This window comes from Macaca thibetana, chromosome 3 (genome assembly GCF_024542745.1).
Source record: "Macaca thibetana thibetana isolate TM-01 chromosome 3, ASM2454274v1, whole genome shotgun sequence".
In the NCBI taxonomy this organism is placed as follows: domain Eukaryota; kingdom Metazoa; phylum Chordata; class Mammalia; order Primates; family Cercopithecidae; genus Macaca; species Macaca thibetana.
The window spans coordinates 127,194,238-127,211,743 of record NC_065580.1 but is presented as its reverse complement, the minus strand read 5'-3'; the positions used below and the strand labels follow the sequence as shown (position 1 = coordinate 127,211,743).

At 44.7% G+C, this 17,506-nt stretch overlaps 1 protein-coding gene across 1 annotated transcript in view; it reads left to right on the top strand.

Annotated features, from left to right (window-relative positions):
- The first annotated feature begins 2,317 nt into the window (after positions 1 to 2,317).
- LOC126950901 (SH3 and multiple ankyrin repeat domains protein 1-like) overlaps positions 2,318 to 17,506 on the top strand; it is a 56,093-nt gene continuing 40,904 nt past the window's right edge. The window contains exons 1-2 of the mRNA XM_050784842.1: positions 2,318 to 2,333; positions 9,706 to 10,328. Coding sequence (XP_050640799.1) covers positions 2,318 to 2,333; positions 9,706 to 10,328 — 639 coding nt within the window. The remainder of the gene's footprint in view (positions 2,334 to 9,705; positions 10,329 to 17,506) is intronic.

Here is a 17,506-nt window from a genome sequence, read left to right as displayed (position 1 = left end):
TTGACCTCCAGTCGGCCTCTCCAAGACCAGCCTCCTGCCTCCCGAAGGGCTGCACAGGCCCAGCCTCTGTCTCCCAGCGGACTCTCCACCCCTAGCTCTCTCCTCACTGCGGCCACCACAGGCTAGAGTGCCTCCTGCTTCTCCGCTGCTCCGACCGGCCCTGCTCCTGCCTCCCAGTGGCCTCTTTTTACCGAGCTCATTTTTCACGGGGAATAGCCTCTCCAGCCCCCGTCTTTGCCTTTTGGTGGCCTCTCCAGGGCCAGACGTTTTTTAAGCCGGCCTCTCCAGACCCAGTTGCTGCGTCTCATCATCCCCTTCTTGCCCAGGTCTTCCTCCCAGTTTTGGCTGGTGCTTAAATTTTTCCTCACCACAATCTGTTTGGACTCAACTCCTGTCCAGCTCCTCGTGGCCATTTAGACCGAGAAGTTTCTCAAGTCCAGCCCTCCAATTTCACTACCTTACTTGTGGCAGCATGAGCTGTCACAGCTTTTGCCTATTTCTTCTCCAAGCTGCCTTAGCATTCTCACATTGGTGTTTCTAGGCCCAGATGCTGCATTTTGCTTTTTTCACGTTGCCCGTCTCTTTCCTTGTGCCTGCCTCCCAAGTCCCAGCTCCTGTCTTATTGTGTTGTGTGTTATACTAGCTCCTGTCTCACGATGGCCTCTTCTGGCCCACCTTCGGCGTTATAGTGGACAGTCAAGCCCATCCTCTGCCTCTTCGTGGCCTTTTCTCCCTTTCCTCTTGCCCCACAGTCACCTCTTCTGGATCCATCTTTTTAATCTTTGGTGGTCCAGAGTATCAAGGAACCTAAAGCTTCTCTGGACTCTTATTTATTGGTAACTTTAAAGCAGAGTGCTTTAGCAAAACACCTGCCTCTTCTTTTAACCTTGACAATGGATTTGTGACAAATTTATAATAAATTCTACCTGCGTGGTTTCATACTGAGTTTTGTTTTATTTAGTGTCTCATCATTTTTCTTTTCTTTTTTTGGTGGGAATGGGAATGAGCCTCTGCTCGGGCCCTTTTTCTTCACTCTGGACATGGTAGCTTCTCACTTCATGTCTTCTGTATTTATGTTGTTTACAGTTACTTTTTTTTAGGGTCTTGCTCTGTCACCCAGGCTGGAGTGGAGTCGTGTGATCATGGCTCACTGCAGCCTTGGCCTTTTGGCCTGAAGTAATTCTCCCAACTCAGCATCTTGAGTAGCTGATACTACAGGCACATGCCACCATGCCTGGCTAATTTCTGATTTTTTCTGAGAGATTGGTTCTCACTATGTTGCTCAGGCTGTTCCCAGACTTTTGGACACAAGCAATCCTTTTGCCTGAGCCTCCCAAAGTGCTGAGATTACAAGCATAAACTACCATACCTGGCTTGCTATTTGCTTGTCATGAACTATTAAGAGTTTGCTTTTTGATTAATATACTATTTCTGTATAGATTTATGTAGATATAGACAGTTTAAATTTTTCATGGATACCAATTTTTTCCCTTTCTTTGAGGCAAAGTACCACTTTTCCTTCAGGATGGAGTGCAGTGGTATAATCCTGGCTCACCACAACCTCTTCTTTCTTGGCTTAAGTGATCCTCCCCCCTCAGCCTGCTGAGTAGCTGGGATCCCAGGTTCGAGCTGCCATAGCCAGGTAATTTGTATATTTCTTGTAGAGAGGGGGTCTCACCGTGTTTCCCAGGCTGGTTTCAAACTCCTGGACTCAAGCGATCCTCCCCCCTCAGCCTCTTACAGTGCTGGGATCACAGGTGGGAGCCACCACTCCTGGCCTACCATTTTCTTTTCATGGATCATTAAGAATTTACTTTATGCCAGCACAGTGACTCACGCCTATAATCCCAGCACCTTAGGAGGATGAGGTGTGTGGATTACGAGGTCAGGAGTTCAAGACCAGCCTGTCCAAGGTGGTGAAACCCCATCTCTACCAAAAGTTAGCCAGGTGTGGTGGCAGGTGCCTATAATCCCAGCTACTCCAGAGGGTGAGGCAGGAGAATTGCTTGAATCTGGGATGCGGAGGTGGCAGTGAGCTGAGATTATGCCACTGCACTCCAGCCTGGGTGACAGAGTGAGACTCTATCTCAAAAAAAAAAAATTACTTTTTTTTAGTATAATGTAAATATATAAATATGTGTGTGTATGTATTCGTATGTGAATATATGTGTGTATATATTTTCATAGCATACACACATGCACATATACAGTGTGAAATAGATATTTGAATACCTAGAAATTGATAAGCTTCTTCCTGGTTTTGAAACCACCTTTAGCACAAACACGAAAGAAGTACAAACTATCATTATTAATGACAATGGACCAAGATGACCGTGAGTCAATAGTACTTTGCACCTCAACCACCTTCCAGCAGAGCATCTCAAAGGGCTGGGTATATCTGAAAATCACACCCTTTCACATAGACTAGGATGATTTGTAATTCTAACTTATTTTAAGACCTCATTGTGATCCTTGTCAGAATGAAATCAAACCATTTCTCAAATCACAGAGATACTGAATAACAGGTTTGGTCAGGAAATAGGTATTGCATTTGGTTTGTCATGACAAGCTCCTGGCCTAGGCAGATGGAATATAGCAGAAATGTGTGTGTGTGAACATTCTTGCTCACAGATGTGGCTGAGGAAGTGGGGGGTAGAATTTGATAAAACCAGCAGGGAGCAGGCTTCTGGGAAGAGGGCACTTGTTTTGGCAGCAGCTGTGTAACTCTAGAATGAACAAAGGCTTGTAATCCACAGTTTTTCCTCCTGGAAAATAAAGATTATAATTCTTGCCTTGATATGTGGACTATGTGATTTGCTATATGCAAAATATCTAGTATATAATAGGTGCTGAATTAATATTACTTTCTGTGGCTCATTCTTAATCACTGCTTAATTTTAAAAAGTTTAGAATGACTATTGCTTTTGTAAAAATTGTTTGTAGTTATTATATAAAATCTAAGTCCTATAGAAAAGTACAAAGCAGGCCGGGTGCTATACCTTACACCTGTCATCCCAACACTTTTGAAAGGCAGGGTAGAAGGATTGCTCAAGGCCAGGAGTATGAGACCAGCATGAGGAACATAGCAAGATCTCATCTCTATAAAAAATTAAAACCCAGTTATAATATGCACCTGTAGTCTCAGGTACTCGGGAGGCTGAGGCATGTGGATCACTAGAACCCAGGAGTTTGAGACTGCAGCCTACGTAACAGAGTGAGACCCTGTCAGAGAGAGGGAGGGGGAGAGAGAGAGAAGAGAGAGAGAGAAAAAAAAAAGTACAAAGAAGCCAGTAATAAATCATGAAATTTTCAGCCACCAAGAAATAACTCAACATTAAGTGATATCGCCAGGCCTGGTAGCCCATGCCTGGCTGAGGCACAAGAATCACTTGAGCCTCGGAGGCAGAGGTTGCAGTGAGTCAAGATTACATCATTCCACTCCAGCCTGGGCAACAGAGACAGACTCTGTCTCGGAAAAAAAAAAAAAAAAAAGTTGATAATTTATACCCCTTTTTTTGCAAATAGGCAGTTAGGTAAGTTGATATATTAATGCATTAAAAATAACTTTGCCTGGTGTGGTGGCTCAGGCCTGTAATCTCAGCACTTTGGGAGGCCAAGGTGGGCAGATCATGAGGTCAGGAGTTAGAGATAATCCTGGCCAACATAGTGAAACACTGACTCTACTAAAAATACAAAAATTAGCTGGACATGGTGATGGGTGCCTGTAATCCCATCTTCTTGGGAGGGTGAGGCAGGAGAATCGCTTGAACCTGGGAGGCGTAGGTTAGATTGAGCTGAGATCACACCACTACACTCCAGCCTGGCAATAGAGCGACACTCTAAAAAAAAACAAATAACTTTACGTATTTTGTATGTGTTTTAGTTCAAATATATATAACTTTCATTTTGCTTGATACAACAGAAGCTGAAGAAACTAAAGTAAGAAGCTGAAGAAACTAAAGTAAGGTGGGAGAAATTCTGAACTTCAGATAAATGCCTATGTGAAAGTGATATCTTTTTATTCAACATTCATTAAAATTATGAAAAAAGATAATAAAAGTATCATGATTCTTTTTAATCTGCAGTTTCTATTTTTACCTACAGCTGCTGTATTTTTTGAATTGGTGCATGTTTGAGAGTTTCTGTTTAATGCGTTTGTACTTGGATAGCTATTTCTTTTTATTTTTATTATTTATTTATTTATTTATTTATTTATTTTTTGAGACAGAATCTTGCTCTGTCGCCCAGGCTGGAGTACACTGGGGCGATCTCGTCTCAGTGTAACCTCCGCCTCCCGGGTTCAAGCGATTCTCCTGCCTCAGCCTCCTGAGTAGCTGGGATTACAGGTGCACACTACCACGCTTGGAAATTTTTGTTTTTTAGTAGAGATGATGCTTCACCATCTTGACCAGGCTGGTCTCGAACTCCTGACCTCAGGTGATCTGCCCGCCTCGGCCTCTCAAAGTGCTGGGATTGCAGGCGTTCAGCCATCGCGCCTGGCCTGGGAGAATATTCTTGATTCATTTTCCTTTTCTTCAGTTTTTCCTTTAACTTCTGACTTTATTGTCATCTAGCTTTGGCTGGGGTTATGGGAAGCTCTGAGGCTGGCTGGAGGTTCTTCCCACATGTACTTATGTTTTCCTGCCCAAAGGCCACTGGAATACTTTCTTTATCATTGAAATTCAATAGTTTAGCCAGGGTTGGCTCCAGGCCAGTCATTCTGTACTAGTTTTTCCAGGTATACGGTTTGCCCTTTGATTACTATGTACTTCTCTATCTCTGCACACAATCTTCTCTCTCTTTCTTTCTTTCTTTCTTTCTTTCTCTCTCTTTCTTTCTTTCTTTTTCTTTCTTTCTTTCTCTTTCTTTCTTTCTTTCTTTCTTTTTTCTTTCTTTCCTTCCTTCCTTCCTTCCTTCCTTCCTTCCTTCCTTCCTTCCTTCCTTCCTTCCTTCCTTCTTCCTTTCTTTCTTTCCTTCCTTCTTTCTTTTTTCTTTCTTTTCTTTTTTTCTTTCTTTCTTTCTTTCTTTCTTTCTTTCTTTCTTTCTTTCTTTCTTTCTTTCTTTCTTTCTTTCTTTCTCTTTCTTTTCTTTCTTTCTCCTTCTTTCCTTTTCCTTCCTTCCTTCCTTTCATTGTTTTTTTCTCTCTCAACAGGAAAAAAAAAATCTAATAATCTGATTTTAAAATGGACAAAAGATCAGAATAGACATTTCTCAAAAGAAGACATACAAATGACAAATGGGTATTTGAAAATGTGCTCAACATCATTGATCATCAGAGAAACAGAAATCAAAACTACAATGAGCTATCATCCCACCCCAGTTAAAAATGCTTTATATCCAAAAGACAGGCAATAACAAATTCTATTGAGGATGTGGAGAAAAGGGAACCCTGGTACACTGTTGGTGGGAATGTACATTAGTACAACCACTACAGAGAACGGTTTGGAGTGTCCTCAAAAGGCTAAAAGTAGAGCTACTTTATAATCCAGTAATCCTACTGCTAAGTATATATCCCAAAGAAAGAAAATCAGTATATTGAAGAAATATCTGCATTTCTGCATTTATTGCAACACTATTCACAATAGCTAAGACTGGAAGCAATCTAAGTGTATATCAACAGGTAAATGGATAGAGAAGATGTGTTACATACACACAATGGAGTATTATTCAGCCATGAGAAAGAATAGAATCCTGTTATTTGCGGCAACGTGGGTAGAACTGAAGATCATTATGTTAATTAAAATAAGCCAGACACAGAAATGCAAATTTTGCATGTTCCCAGTCATTTGTGGGTGCTACAAATTAAAACAATTGAACTCAAAAATAGAGAGTAGAATGATGATTACCAGAATCTGGGAAGGGTAGTGGGCTGGAGGGGGTGCACAGGAATCATTAATGGGTACAAAAATACAGTTAGAATGAATAAGATGTAGTATTTGGTAGTACAACAGGGTGACTGTAGTAAACAATAATTTATTGCATATTTAAAAATAGCTAAAAGAGGTCAGATGTGGTGGCTTATGTTTGTAATCCCAGCACTTTGGGACGCCAAGGCAGGGGGATCACCTGAGGTCAGGAGTTCGAGACCAGCGTGACCAACATGGCAAAACCCAGTCTCCACTAAAAATACAAAAATTGGCCAAGTGTGATGGCACACACCTGTAGTCCCAGCTACGCAGGAGGCTGAGGCAGGAGAATCGCTTAAACCTGGATGAGGGGGGTGGAGGTTGCAGTGAGCCAAGATCACACCACTGCACTCCAACCCAGGTGACAGAGATAGACTCCATCTCAAAACAAAACAAACAAAACAAAGCAAAAAAGCGATAAGAGCGTAATTGGATTGTTTGTAAAGCAAAGAAAGGACAAACGCTTAAGGTGATGGGTATCCCAGTAACCCTCCTGTGATTATTACACATTACATGCCTGTATCAAAACATCTCATGCACCCCATAAATATATATACCTACTAAGTACCCACAAAAATTAAAAGTAAAGCATTTAAAACTCCCTATCTTGGCCAGATGTGGGACATCCACCTGTAATGCCAGTGTTTTTTGGGGCCAGGATGGGATGATCACTTGAGTCTGGGAGTTTGAGACCGAGACCCACCTAGGCAACATAACAAGACTCCTGTCTCTAATAATAAAAAACTTAGCCAGGCATGGTGGGGCTCATGCCAGTAGTCCCAGCTCCTTGGGAGGCTGAGACAACAGGATCCCTTGAACCCGGGAGGTTGAGGCTGCAGTGAGCTATGATTGCCCCACTGCACTCCAGCCTGGGTGATAGAGCGAGACCATGTCTCTTAAAAAAACAAACCAATCCTAGCATGATCTGACCCTGCCTGCCACCCTCTATTCTTTTCCTCTTGCTCATTGTGCAGCAGGCATCTGGGCTGCTTTTCTACTCCTGTAAATGCCAAGTGGTTTCCCTCTTCAGGACCTTTGCACATGCTCTCCCCTGCCCGAAATGGACTTCCCATACCTCCTGCTGAAGCTGGATATTTCTCATGTTTCAGACCTCAGCTCCCATATCACCTTGGCAGAGAAATCCTCCCTCATCCTGTGGAGGGGGAATCATCCTGCTTTTCATTGCCTCCACCTGCCGGGTTTTCCCAAAGCAGATATCACACTCAAAATTCAGCTTGCTATTTATTGAATTGCTTGTCTGTATGTCCTCCTCCCAAACTCACACCAAATCAGAACAGAGGCTCCCTGCGGCAGGAGTCCCATCTTATTCACTCTCAGAACCTAATACAGTACTTGGCACATAGTAGGCACACAATAAATGTCATTAGAATGAATAAGTATCAAGGGGCCGGCTGTAGTGGTTCATGCCTGTAACCCCAGCATTTTGAGAGGCCGAGGCAGGTGGATCACCTCGGGTTAGGAGTTCGAGACCAGCCTGGCCAACATGGTGAAACCTCGTCTCTGCTAAAAATACAAAAATTAGCTGGGCATGGTGGTGCACACTTGTAATCCCAACTACTGGGGAGGCGGAGGCAGGAGAACCACTTGAATCTGGGAGGTGGATATTGCAGTGAGCTAAGATTGTGCAACTACACTCCAGCCTGAGTGACAGAGTGAGACTCCATCTCAAAAAATAAATAAATAAAAAGAACAAAAAAAGAATGAATAAGTATCAAGGAAGGAAGATTTTGTGATTTGCCATCTTTACATGGAAATCCTGCTTAACATTGACATTTTCTATTTGATGGTATTTCTATAATAAGAAATTGAAACTGAGCTAATTGAAAGAGAATGAGTTTGGGCACGGTGACTCATGCCTCGAATTCTAGCACTTTGGGAGGCTGAAGGGGTAGGATCATGTGAGGGTAACATTTCGAGACCAGCCTGGGCAACGTACAGAGAACCCTGTCTCTGCAAAAATAACATTTAAAAACTGAACCAGGTGTGCCAGGTGCAGTGGCTCATGCCTGTAATCCCAGCACTTTGGGAGGTTGAGGCTGGTGGATCACCTGAGGTCAGGAGTTCAAGACCAGTCAGGCCAACATAGTGAAACCCCATCCCTACTTAAAATACAAAAATTAGCCAGTGTGATGGCGAATGCCTGTATTTCCAGCTATTTGGGAGGCTGAGACAGGAGAATTGCTTGAACCTGGGAGGCAGAATTTGTAGTGAGCTGAGATCAGGCCATTGCACTCCAGCCTGCATAGCAAGAGAAAACCTTCATCAGATGTGGTGGCACGAGCCTGTAGTGCCAGTTCTCAGGAGGCTGAGAGGGGAGAATCACTTGAGCCCAGGAGATAGAGGCTGCAGTGAGCCATGGTTGCACCACTGCACTCCAGCCTGAGGGACAGAACTAGACCTTATAGCAAAAAACAAAAAACAAAATAATCAAATGAAAAAAACCAGGCACGGTGGCTCATGCCTGTAATTCCAGGACTTTGGGAGGCCAAGGCGGGTGAATCACCTGAGGTAAGGAGTTCAAGTCCAGCCTGGCCAACATGGTGAAACACTGGATGTCTCCAGCCCACAGCCAGAGAGAACCTGAGGCCTGCCAGCAGCCGCGGAAGGGGGTTTGAAAGAGGATTCTGAAGCCTTGAGAGAGCTGCAGCCCTGGCTGACAGCTCGATTGTATCCTGGTGAGAGCCTGAGCCAGAGGACACAGCTAACCTCACCCAGATTCCTAGCCCATGGAAACTGTGAGAAAAAAAAAAGTTTATTGTTTATTAAGCTGCTGAATTGGGAGCAATTTTTACCCAACAAGAGATAACGATTACAAGGATATTGCTTATTACTCAAAATCACTATATAAAGCCCCTGAAAAATTGAAAGCTGCAACCAGGGAAACACTGAAAATCTCCAAGAACACTGTGTTTCTTCTTGAAGACAGTGAGAAAGCATATACATTTGTTTCCCTTTTAGTTTTGGCCACCAGGAAGCTCAGAGCCAAATTTACGACGCAATTTTAATAATTTTGTAAGCCCCTATAGCCTGCTTATCTGTGTTCTGATTCCTGGCCTTTCATTTTATTCTGACTTTTGGTTTTCTTTGTCCTGATTGTATTAGCTCATCTTTATATTTTTCTATATGATTTGAATTATGGCAAACCACCTCAAATTCAGCTTATAGAGAAGCAAGGCATTCGTAAGTTGTTGTTGTTGTTGTTGAGTCTTTCACTCTATCACCCAGACTGGAGTGCAGTGGCACGATCTCTGCCTCCTGGGTTGCAGCAATTCTCATGCCTCAGCCTCCCGAGTAGCTGGGATTACAGGCGCCCACCACTACACTCGGCTTTTTTTTTTTTTTTTTTTTTTTTTTTTAATTAGAGATGGGGGTTTCACTATGTAGACCAGGCTGGTCTCGAACTCCTGACCTCAAGTGATCCACCTGCCTCGGCCTCCCAAAGCGTTGGGATTACAGGCTGTGAGCCACCCCGCCAGCCCATAAATCATTTTGTAAAAACAGTTTTTTAATTCAAAACATACTTTTGCACATTAAAAAAAAAAAGTTTTGCACAGGTTGAACACAGAGTGCCCAGAGTTGGTAGTGGGAAGATGAGGTCATAGGAGTGTGGCTCTAAATTTCCCAGCATTGCCAGGGTTGATTTGGATTGGGTCAGAAATATCAACTGATAACGACGAAAAAGGGAAAAAGGATGACAATCCAGAGGGAGGGGCCGAGGTCTCCCCCAGTCACCCACAGTAGCATCCTTGCAATGTGTTCCTTGCACCGGTCCCCTAAGTCCCTCCCGCGCTAGCCGCCCGGTCCCGCCCGGCCCCGCCCCACCGGGGCCCTGCCCCTCCAGACCCCGCCCTTCACCGCCCCGCCCCTCTCTCGCCCGGGCCCCACCCCTTCCCGGGCCCCACTCCTGGAGCGCACCTTTCCCGCGCGCCCGCCTCAGTCTTTGCCGGCCATCCGGCCTCCCGGGGGTTGCGTGCTCCGCCCCCTCCCTCCGCGACGGCGCTCGCCTTCCCCGCCCCGCAGGCCTCACTTGGTTCAGGGCGGTTGGCCGCACGCCTGTCGGGGCGGGGCTGGAATGGGCGACCGAACCAATGGGGCGCGGCGGCGGCGGCGGTGGCTGTTGCGGTGGCGGCTGTGTGGGACCCAGACGGGCTGAGATGGAGGCAGAGGGAGGCGGAGGGAGGCGGCGTCGGCGGCAGCGGCGGAGGGAGGAAGGTGGCGGCGCCCGTCCTGCTGAGAGTGTCGGTGCGGCGGTGGGAGAGAGTAACCGACATGCAGTGTGCCTCGCCGCCGGGATCCTGCTCTCCATCTGCGCCTACCATGTGGAGCTGGAGAAGAAGCGGGACCACGGGCCCTCTGCGACCTGGGACCGTGGATGAAGTGCTCCGCTGCGCTTGCCTCCAGGTAGCCGGCGTTGGGGAGTGGGGCCGGGAGCGGCCGAGCGGGGCGAGCGCGGAGGCCGAGGCCGGGGAGCGCGCGGCTGGAGCTCGGGACTGGAGGCCGCGGGGACCGGGCCGCGCGGGGGACTGACGTGGTCGGGCCGGGCGGGGGGCCACCCGAGCCCAGGTCGCGGGGAGGAGGTGGCGGTGCCGCGAGGCAGCCGGGGAGGAATGAGGTGGCAGAGTGCAGCCGGGAGGCCAGGGGCAGAAGGGGAGCGGTCGGGCGGGCTGGGGCCGGGCTGGGCAGGAGCGCGAGGGGGCTGCGGAGGGTGGGTCTCGGCCGGCTTGACAGGTTTCCTGGTTCTCGGGAGGCGGCCGGGGGTGTGGGACCCTGTCCGCCGCACCCGCGAGACCAGCGGCCACCTCTTGTCCCCACCATCGCTGCAGCCGATGCTCTGGGGCCGGCTCCGACCCAAGGAGGGTTGCATTTCCCACTGTCTTCGTGATGCTGGGTCAGGTGTTTCCGTGGTCAGGCCTCTTTGTACTCCAGCGCTGGTGAGAATTTGCAGACTTACTGGGACGGTGACATTTGCGGATAAACACGAATTTGACCCTATTCTGGAAGAAGTTTCCGGCACTTAACATATCTGATTTCTTGGATTCCCCCTCGTATATTTCAGTGTGCCAGGAAGGGGGAAATGGTCTGAGTTCGAGTCTAGTTTAAGCTTCATTGGAGTAAAGGACAAGTATGTTATGTTTATGGCGGTGTTTTAGGCATTGGGATGACTTTTAAACATTGTTGCTTATTAATATAATAGGATACCCATAACGGATTAAAAACACACGCTTTGCTATACTGGAGCTATTGGTTTGGTTACTGATCATTTTAGTTTTTTTTTTTTTTAATGTTGTAATTGGTTTGTCTGTTAGGTTTTATTTTAATGCATTAAATTTCCCTAGGCAAGTTACTTTGAAAAAGGGGGGAATTTACATTTTAAAAGAGGCTGCTTTTTTTTGTTTTATGGGGTGATTAAAAACATAACAAAAGGGGGGGGCGGAGCAAGATGGCCGAATAGGAGCAGCTCCAGTCTCCAACTCCCAGCGCGAGGGACACAGAAGACCGGTGATTTCTGCATTTTCAACTGAGGTACTGGGTTCATCTCACTGGGGAGTGCCGGATGATCCGTGCTGGTCAGCTGCTGCAGCCCGACCAGCGAGAGCTGAAGCAGGGCGAGGCATTGCCTCACCTGGGAAGCGCAAGGGGGAAGGGAGTCCCTTTTCCTAGCCAGGGGAACTGAGACACACAACACCTGGAAAATCGGGTAACTCCCACCCCAATACTGCGCTTTAAGCAAACAGGCACACCAGGAGATCATATCCCACACCTGGCCGGGAGGGTCCCACACCCACGGAGCCTCCCTCATTGCTAGCACAGCAGTCTGTGATCTACAGGCAAGGCAGCAGCGAGGCTGGGGGAGGGGCGCCCGCCATTGCTGAGGCTTAAGTAGGTAAACAAAGCTGCTGGGAAGCTCGAACTGGGTGGAGCTCACAGCAGCTCAAGGAAACCTGCCTGTCTCTGTAGATTCCACCTCTGGGGACAGGGCACAGTAAACTAAACAAATGCAGCCGAAACCTCTGCAGACACAAACGACTCTGTCTGACAGCTTTGAAGAGAGCAGTGGATCTCCCAACACGGAGGTTGAGATCTGAGAAGGGACAGACTCCCTGCTCAAGTGGGTCCCTGACCCCTGAGTAGCCTAACTGGGAGACATCCCCCACTAGGGGCAGTCTGACACCCCACACCTCACAGGGAGGAGTACACCCCTGAGAGGAAGCTTCCAAAGCAAGAATCAGACAGGTACACTCGCTATTTAGAAATATTCTATCTTCTGCAGCCTCTGCTGCTGATACCCAGGCAAACAGGGTCTGGAGTGGACCTCAAGCAATCTCCAACAGACCTACAGCTGAGGGTCCTGACTGTTAGAAGGAAAACTATCAAACAGGAAGGACACCTACACCAAAACCCCATCAGTACATCACCATCATCAAAGACCAGAGGCAGATAAAACCACAAAGATGGGGAAAAAGCAGGACAGAAAAGCTGGAAATTCAAAAAATAAGAGCGCATCTCCCCCGGCAAAGGAGCGCAGCTCATCGCCAGCAACGGATCAAAGCTGGACGGAGAATGACTTTGACGAGATGAGAGAAGAAGGCTTCAGTCCATCAAATTTCTCAGAGCTAAAGGAGGAATTACGTACCCAGCGCAAAGAAACTAAAAATCTTGAAAAAAAAGTGGAAGAATTGATGGCTAGAGTAATTAATGCAGAGAAGGTCCTAAACGAAATGAAAGAGATGAAAACCATGACACGAGAAATACGTGACAAATGCACAAGCTTCAGTAACCGACTCGATCAACTGGAAGAAAGAGTATCAGCGATTGAGGATCAAATGAATGAAATGAAGCGAGAAGAGAAACCAAAAGAAAAAAGAAGAAAAAGAAATGAACAAAGCCTGCAAGAAGTATGGGATTATGTAAAAAGACCAAATCTACGTCTGATTGGGGTGCCTGAAAGTGAGGGGGAAAATGGAACCAAGTTGGAAAACACTCTTCAGGATATCATCCAGGAGAACTTCCCCAACCTAGTAGGGCAGGCCAACATTCAAATCCAGGAAATACAGAGAACGCCACAAAGATACTCCTCGAGAAGAGCAACTCCAAGACACATAATTGCCAGATTCACCAAAGTTGAAATGAAGGAAAAAATCTTAAGGGCAGCCAGAGAGAAAGGTCGGGTTACCCACAAAGGGAAGCCCATCAGACTAACAGCAGATCTCTCAGCAGAAACTCTCCAAGCCAGAAGAGAGTGGGGGCCAATATTCAACATTCTTAAAGAAAAGAATTTTCAACCCAGAATTTCATATCCAGCCAAACTAAGTTTCATAAGTGAAGGAGAAATAAAATCCTTTACAGATAAGCAAATGCTTAGAGATTTTGTCACCACTAGGCCTGCCTTACAAGAGACCCTGAAGGAAGCACTAAACATGGAAAGGAACAACCGGTACCAGCCATTGCAAAAACATGCCAAAATGTAAAGACCATCGAGGCTAGGAAGAAACTGCATCAACTAACGAGCAAAATAACCAGTTAATATCATAATGGCAGGATCAAGTTCACACATAACAATATTAACCTTAAATGTAAATGGACTAAATGCTCCAATTAAAAGACACAGACTGGCAAACTGGATAAAGAGTCAAGACCCATCAGTCTGCTGTATTCAGGAGACCCATCTCACACGCAGAGACATACATAGGCTCAAAATAAAGGGATGGAGGAAGATTTACCAAGCAAATGGAGAACAAAAAAAAGCAGGGGTTGCAATCCTAGTCTCTGATAAAACAGACTTTAAACCATCAAAGATCAAAAGAGACAAAGAAGGCCATTACATAATGGTAAAGGGATCAATTCAACAGGAAGAGCTAACTATCCTAAATATATATGCACCCAATACAGGAGCACCCAGATTCATAAAGCAAGTCCTTAGAGACTTACAAAGAGACTTAGACTCCCATACAATAATAATGGGAGACTTCAACACTCCACTGTCAACATTAGACAGATCAACGAGACAGAAAGTTAACAAGGATATCCAGGAATTGAACTCATCTCTGCAGCAAGCAGACCTAATAGACATCTATAGAACTCTCCACCCCAAATCAACAGAATATACATTCTTCTCAGCACCACATCATACTTGCTCCAAAATTGACCACGTAATTGGAAGTAAAGCACTCCTCAGCAAATGTACAAGAACAGAAATTATAACAAACTGTCAGACCACAGTGCAATCAAACTAGAACTCAGGACTAAGAAACTCAATCAAAACCGCTCAACTACATGGAAACTGAACAACCTGCTCCTGAATGACTACTGGGTACATAACGAAATGAAGGCAGAAATAAAGATGTTCTTTGAAACCAATGAGAACAAAGATACAACATACCAGAATCTCTGGGACACATTTAAAGCAGTGTGTAGAAGGAAATTTATAGCACTAAATGCCCACAAGAGAAAGCAGGAAAGATCTAAAATTGACACTCTAACATCGCAGTTAAAAGAACTAGAGAAGCAAGAGCAAACACATTCGAAAGCTAGCAGAAGGTAAGAAATAACTAAGATCAGAGCAGAACTGAAGGAGATAGAGACACAAAAAACCCTCCAAAAAATCAATGAATCCAGGAGTTGGTTTTTTGAAAAGATCAACAAAATTGACAGATCACTAGCCAGACTAATAAAGAAGAAAAGAGAGAAGAATCAAATCGACGCAATTAAAAATGATAAAGGGGATATCACCACCGACCCCACAGAAATACAAACTACCATCAGAGAATACTATAAACACCTCTACGCAAATAAACTGGAAAATCTAGAAGAAATGGATAATTTCCTGGACACTTACACTCTTCCAAGACTAAACCAGGAAGAAGTTGAATCCCTGAATAGACCAATAGCAGGCTCTGAAACTGAGGCAACAATTAATAGCCTACCAACCAAAAAAGTCCAGGACCAGATGGATTCACAGCTGAATTCTACCAGAGGTACAAGGAGGAGTTGGTACCATTCCTTCTGAAACTATTCCAATCAATAGAAAAAGAGGGAATCCTCCCTAACTCATTTTATGGGGCCAACATCATCCTGATACCAAAGCCCGGCAGAGACACAACAAAAAAAGAGAATTTTAGACCAATATCCCTGATGAACATCGATGCAAAAATCCTCAATAAAATACTGGCAAACCGGATTCAGCAACACATCAAAAAGCTTATCCACCATGATCAAGTGGGCTTCATCCCTGGGATGCAAGGCTGGTTCAACATTCGCAAATCAATAAACATAATCCAGCATATAAACAGAACCAAAGACAAGAACCACATGATTATCTCAATTGATGCAGAAAAGGCTTTTGACAAAATTCAACAGCCCTTCATGCTAAAAACGCTCAATAAATTCGGTATTGATGGAACGTACCTCAAAATAATAAGAGCTATTTATGACAAACCCACAGCCAATATCATACTGAATGGGCAAAAACTGGAAAAATTCCCTTTGAAAACTGGCACAAGACAGGGATGCCCTCTCTCACCACTCCTATTCAATATAGTGTTGGAAGTTCTGGCTAGGGCAATCAGGCAAGAGAAAGAAATCAAGGGTATTCAGTTAGGAAAAGAAGAAGTCAAATTGCCCCTGTTTGCAGATGACATGATTGTATATTTAGAAAACCCCATTGTCTCAGCCCAAAATCTCCTTAAGCTGATAAGCAACTTCAGCAAAGTCTCAGGATACAAAATTAATGTGCAAAAATCACAAGCATTCTTATACACCAGTAACAGACAAACAGAGAGCCAAATCAGGAATGAACTTCCATTCACAATTGCTTCAAAGAGAATCAAATACCTAGGAATCCAACTTACAAGGGATGTAAAGGACCTCTTCAAGGAGAACTACAAACCACTGCTCAGTGAAATAAAAGAGGACACAAACAAATGGAAGAACATACCATGCTCATGGATAGGAAGAATCAATATCGTGAAAATGGCCATACTGCCCAAGGTAATTTATAGATTCAATGCCATCCCCATCAAGCTACCAATGAGTTTCTTCACAGAATTGGAAAAAACTGCTTTAAAGTTCATATGGAACCAAAAAAGAGCCCGCATCTCCAAGACAATCCTAAGTCAAAAGAACAAAGCTGGAGGCATCACGCTACCTGACTTCAAACTATACTACAAGGCTACAGTAACCAAAACAGCATGGTACTGGTACCAAAACAGAGATATAGACCAATGGAACAGAACAGAGTCCTAAGAAATAATACCACACATCTACAGCCATTTGATCTTTGACAAACCTGAGAGAAACAAGAAATGGGGAAAGGATTCCCTATTTAATAAATGATGCTGGGAAAATTGGCTAGCCATAAGTAGAAAGCTGAAACTGGATCCTTTCCTTACTCCTTATACGAAAATTAATTCAAGATGGATTAGAGACTTAAATGTTAGACCTAATACCATAAAAATCCTAGAGGAAAACCTAGGTAGTACCATTCAGGACATAGGCATGGGCAAAGATTTCATGTCTAAAACACCAAAAGCAATGGCAGCAAAAGCCAAAATTGACAAATGGGATCTCATTAAACTAAAGAGCTTCTGCACAGCAAAAGAAACTACCATCAGAGTGAACAGGCAACCTACAGAATGGGAGAAAATTTTTGCAATCTACTCATCTGACAAAGGGCTAATATCCAGAACCTACAAAGAACTCAAACAAATTTACAAGAAAAAAACAAACAACCCCATCAGAAAGTGGGCAAAGGATATGAACAGACATTTCTCAAAAGAAGACATTCATACAGCCAACAGACACATGAAAAAATGCTCATCATCACTGGCCATCAGGAAATGCAAATCAAAACCACAATGAGATACCATCTCACACCAGTTAGAATGGCAATCATTAAAAAGTCAGGAAACAACAGGTGCTGGAGAGGATGTGGAGAAATAGGAACACTTATACACTGTTGGTGGGATTGTAAACTAGTTCAACCATTATGGAAAACAGTATGGCGATTCCTCAAGGATCTAGAAGTAGAAGTACCATATGACCCAGCCATCCCATTACTGGGTATATACCCAAAGGATTATAAATTATGCTGCTATAAAGACACATGCACACGTATGTTTATTGCAGCACTATTCACAATAGCAAAGACTTGGAATCAACCCAAATGTCCATCAGTGACAGATTGGATTAAGAAAATGTGGCACATATACACCATGGAATACTATGCAGCCATAAAAAAGGATGAGTTTGAGTCCTTTGTAGGGACTTGGATGCAGCTGGAATCCATCATTCTTAGCAAACTATCACAAGAACAGAAAACCAAACACCGCATGTTCTCACTCATAGGTGGGAACTGAATAATGAGATCACTTGGACTCAGGAAGGGGAACATCACACACCGGGGCCTATCATGGGGAGGGGGGAGGGGGGAGGGATTGCATTGGGAGTTATACCTGATGTAAATGACGAGTTGATGGGTGCAGCACAGCAACATGGCACAAGTATACATATGTAACAAACCTGCACGTTATGCACATGTACCCTACAACTTAAAGTATAATAATAAATAAATAAATTAAAAA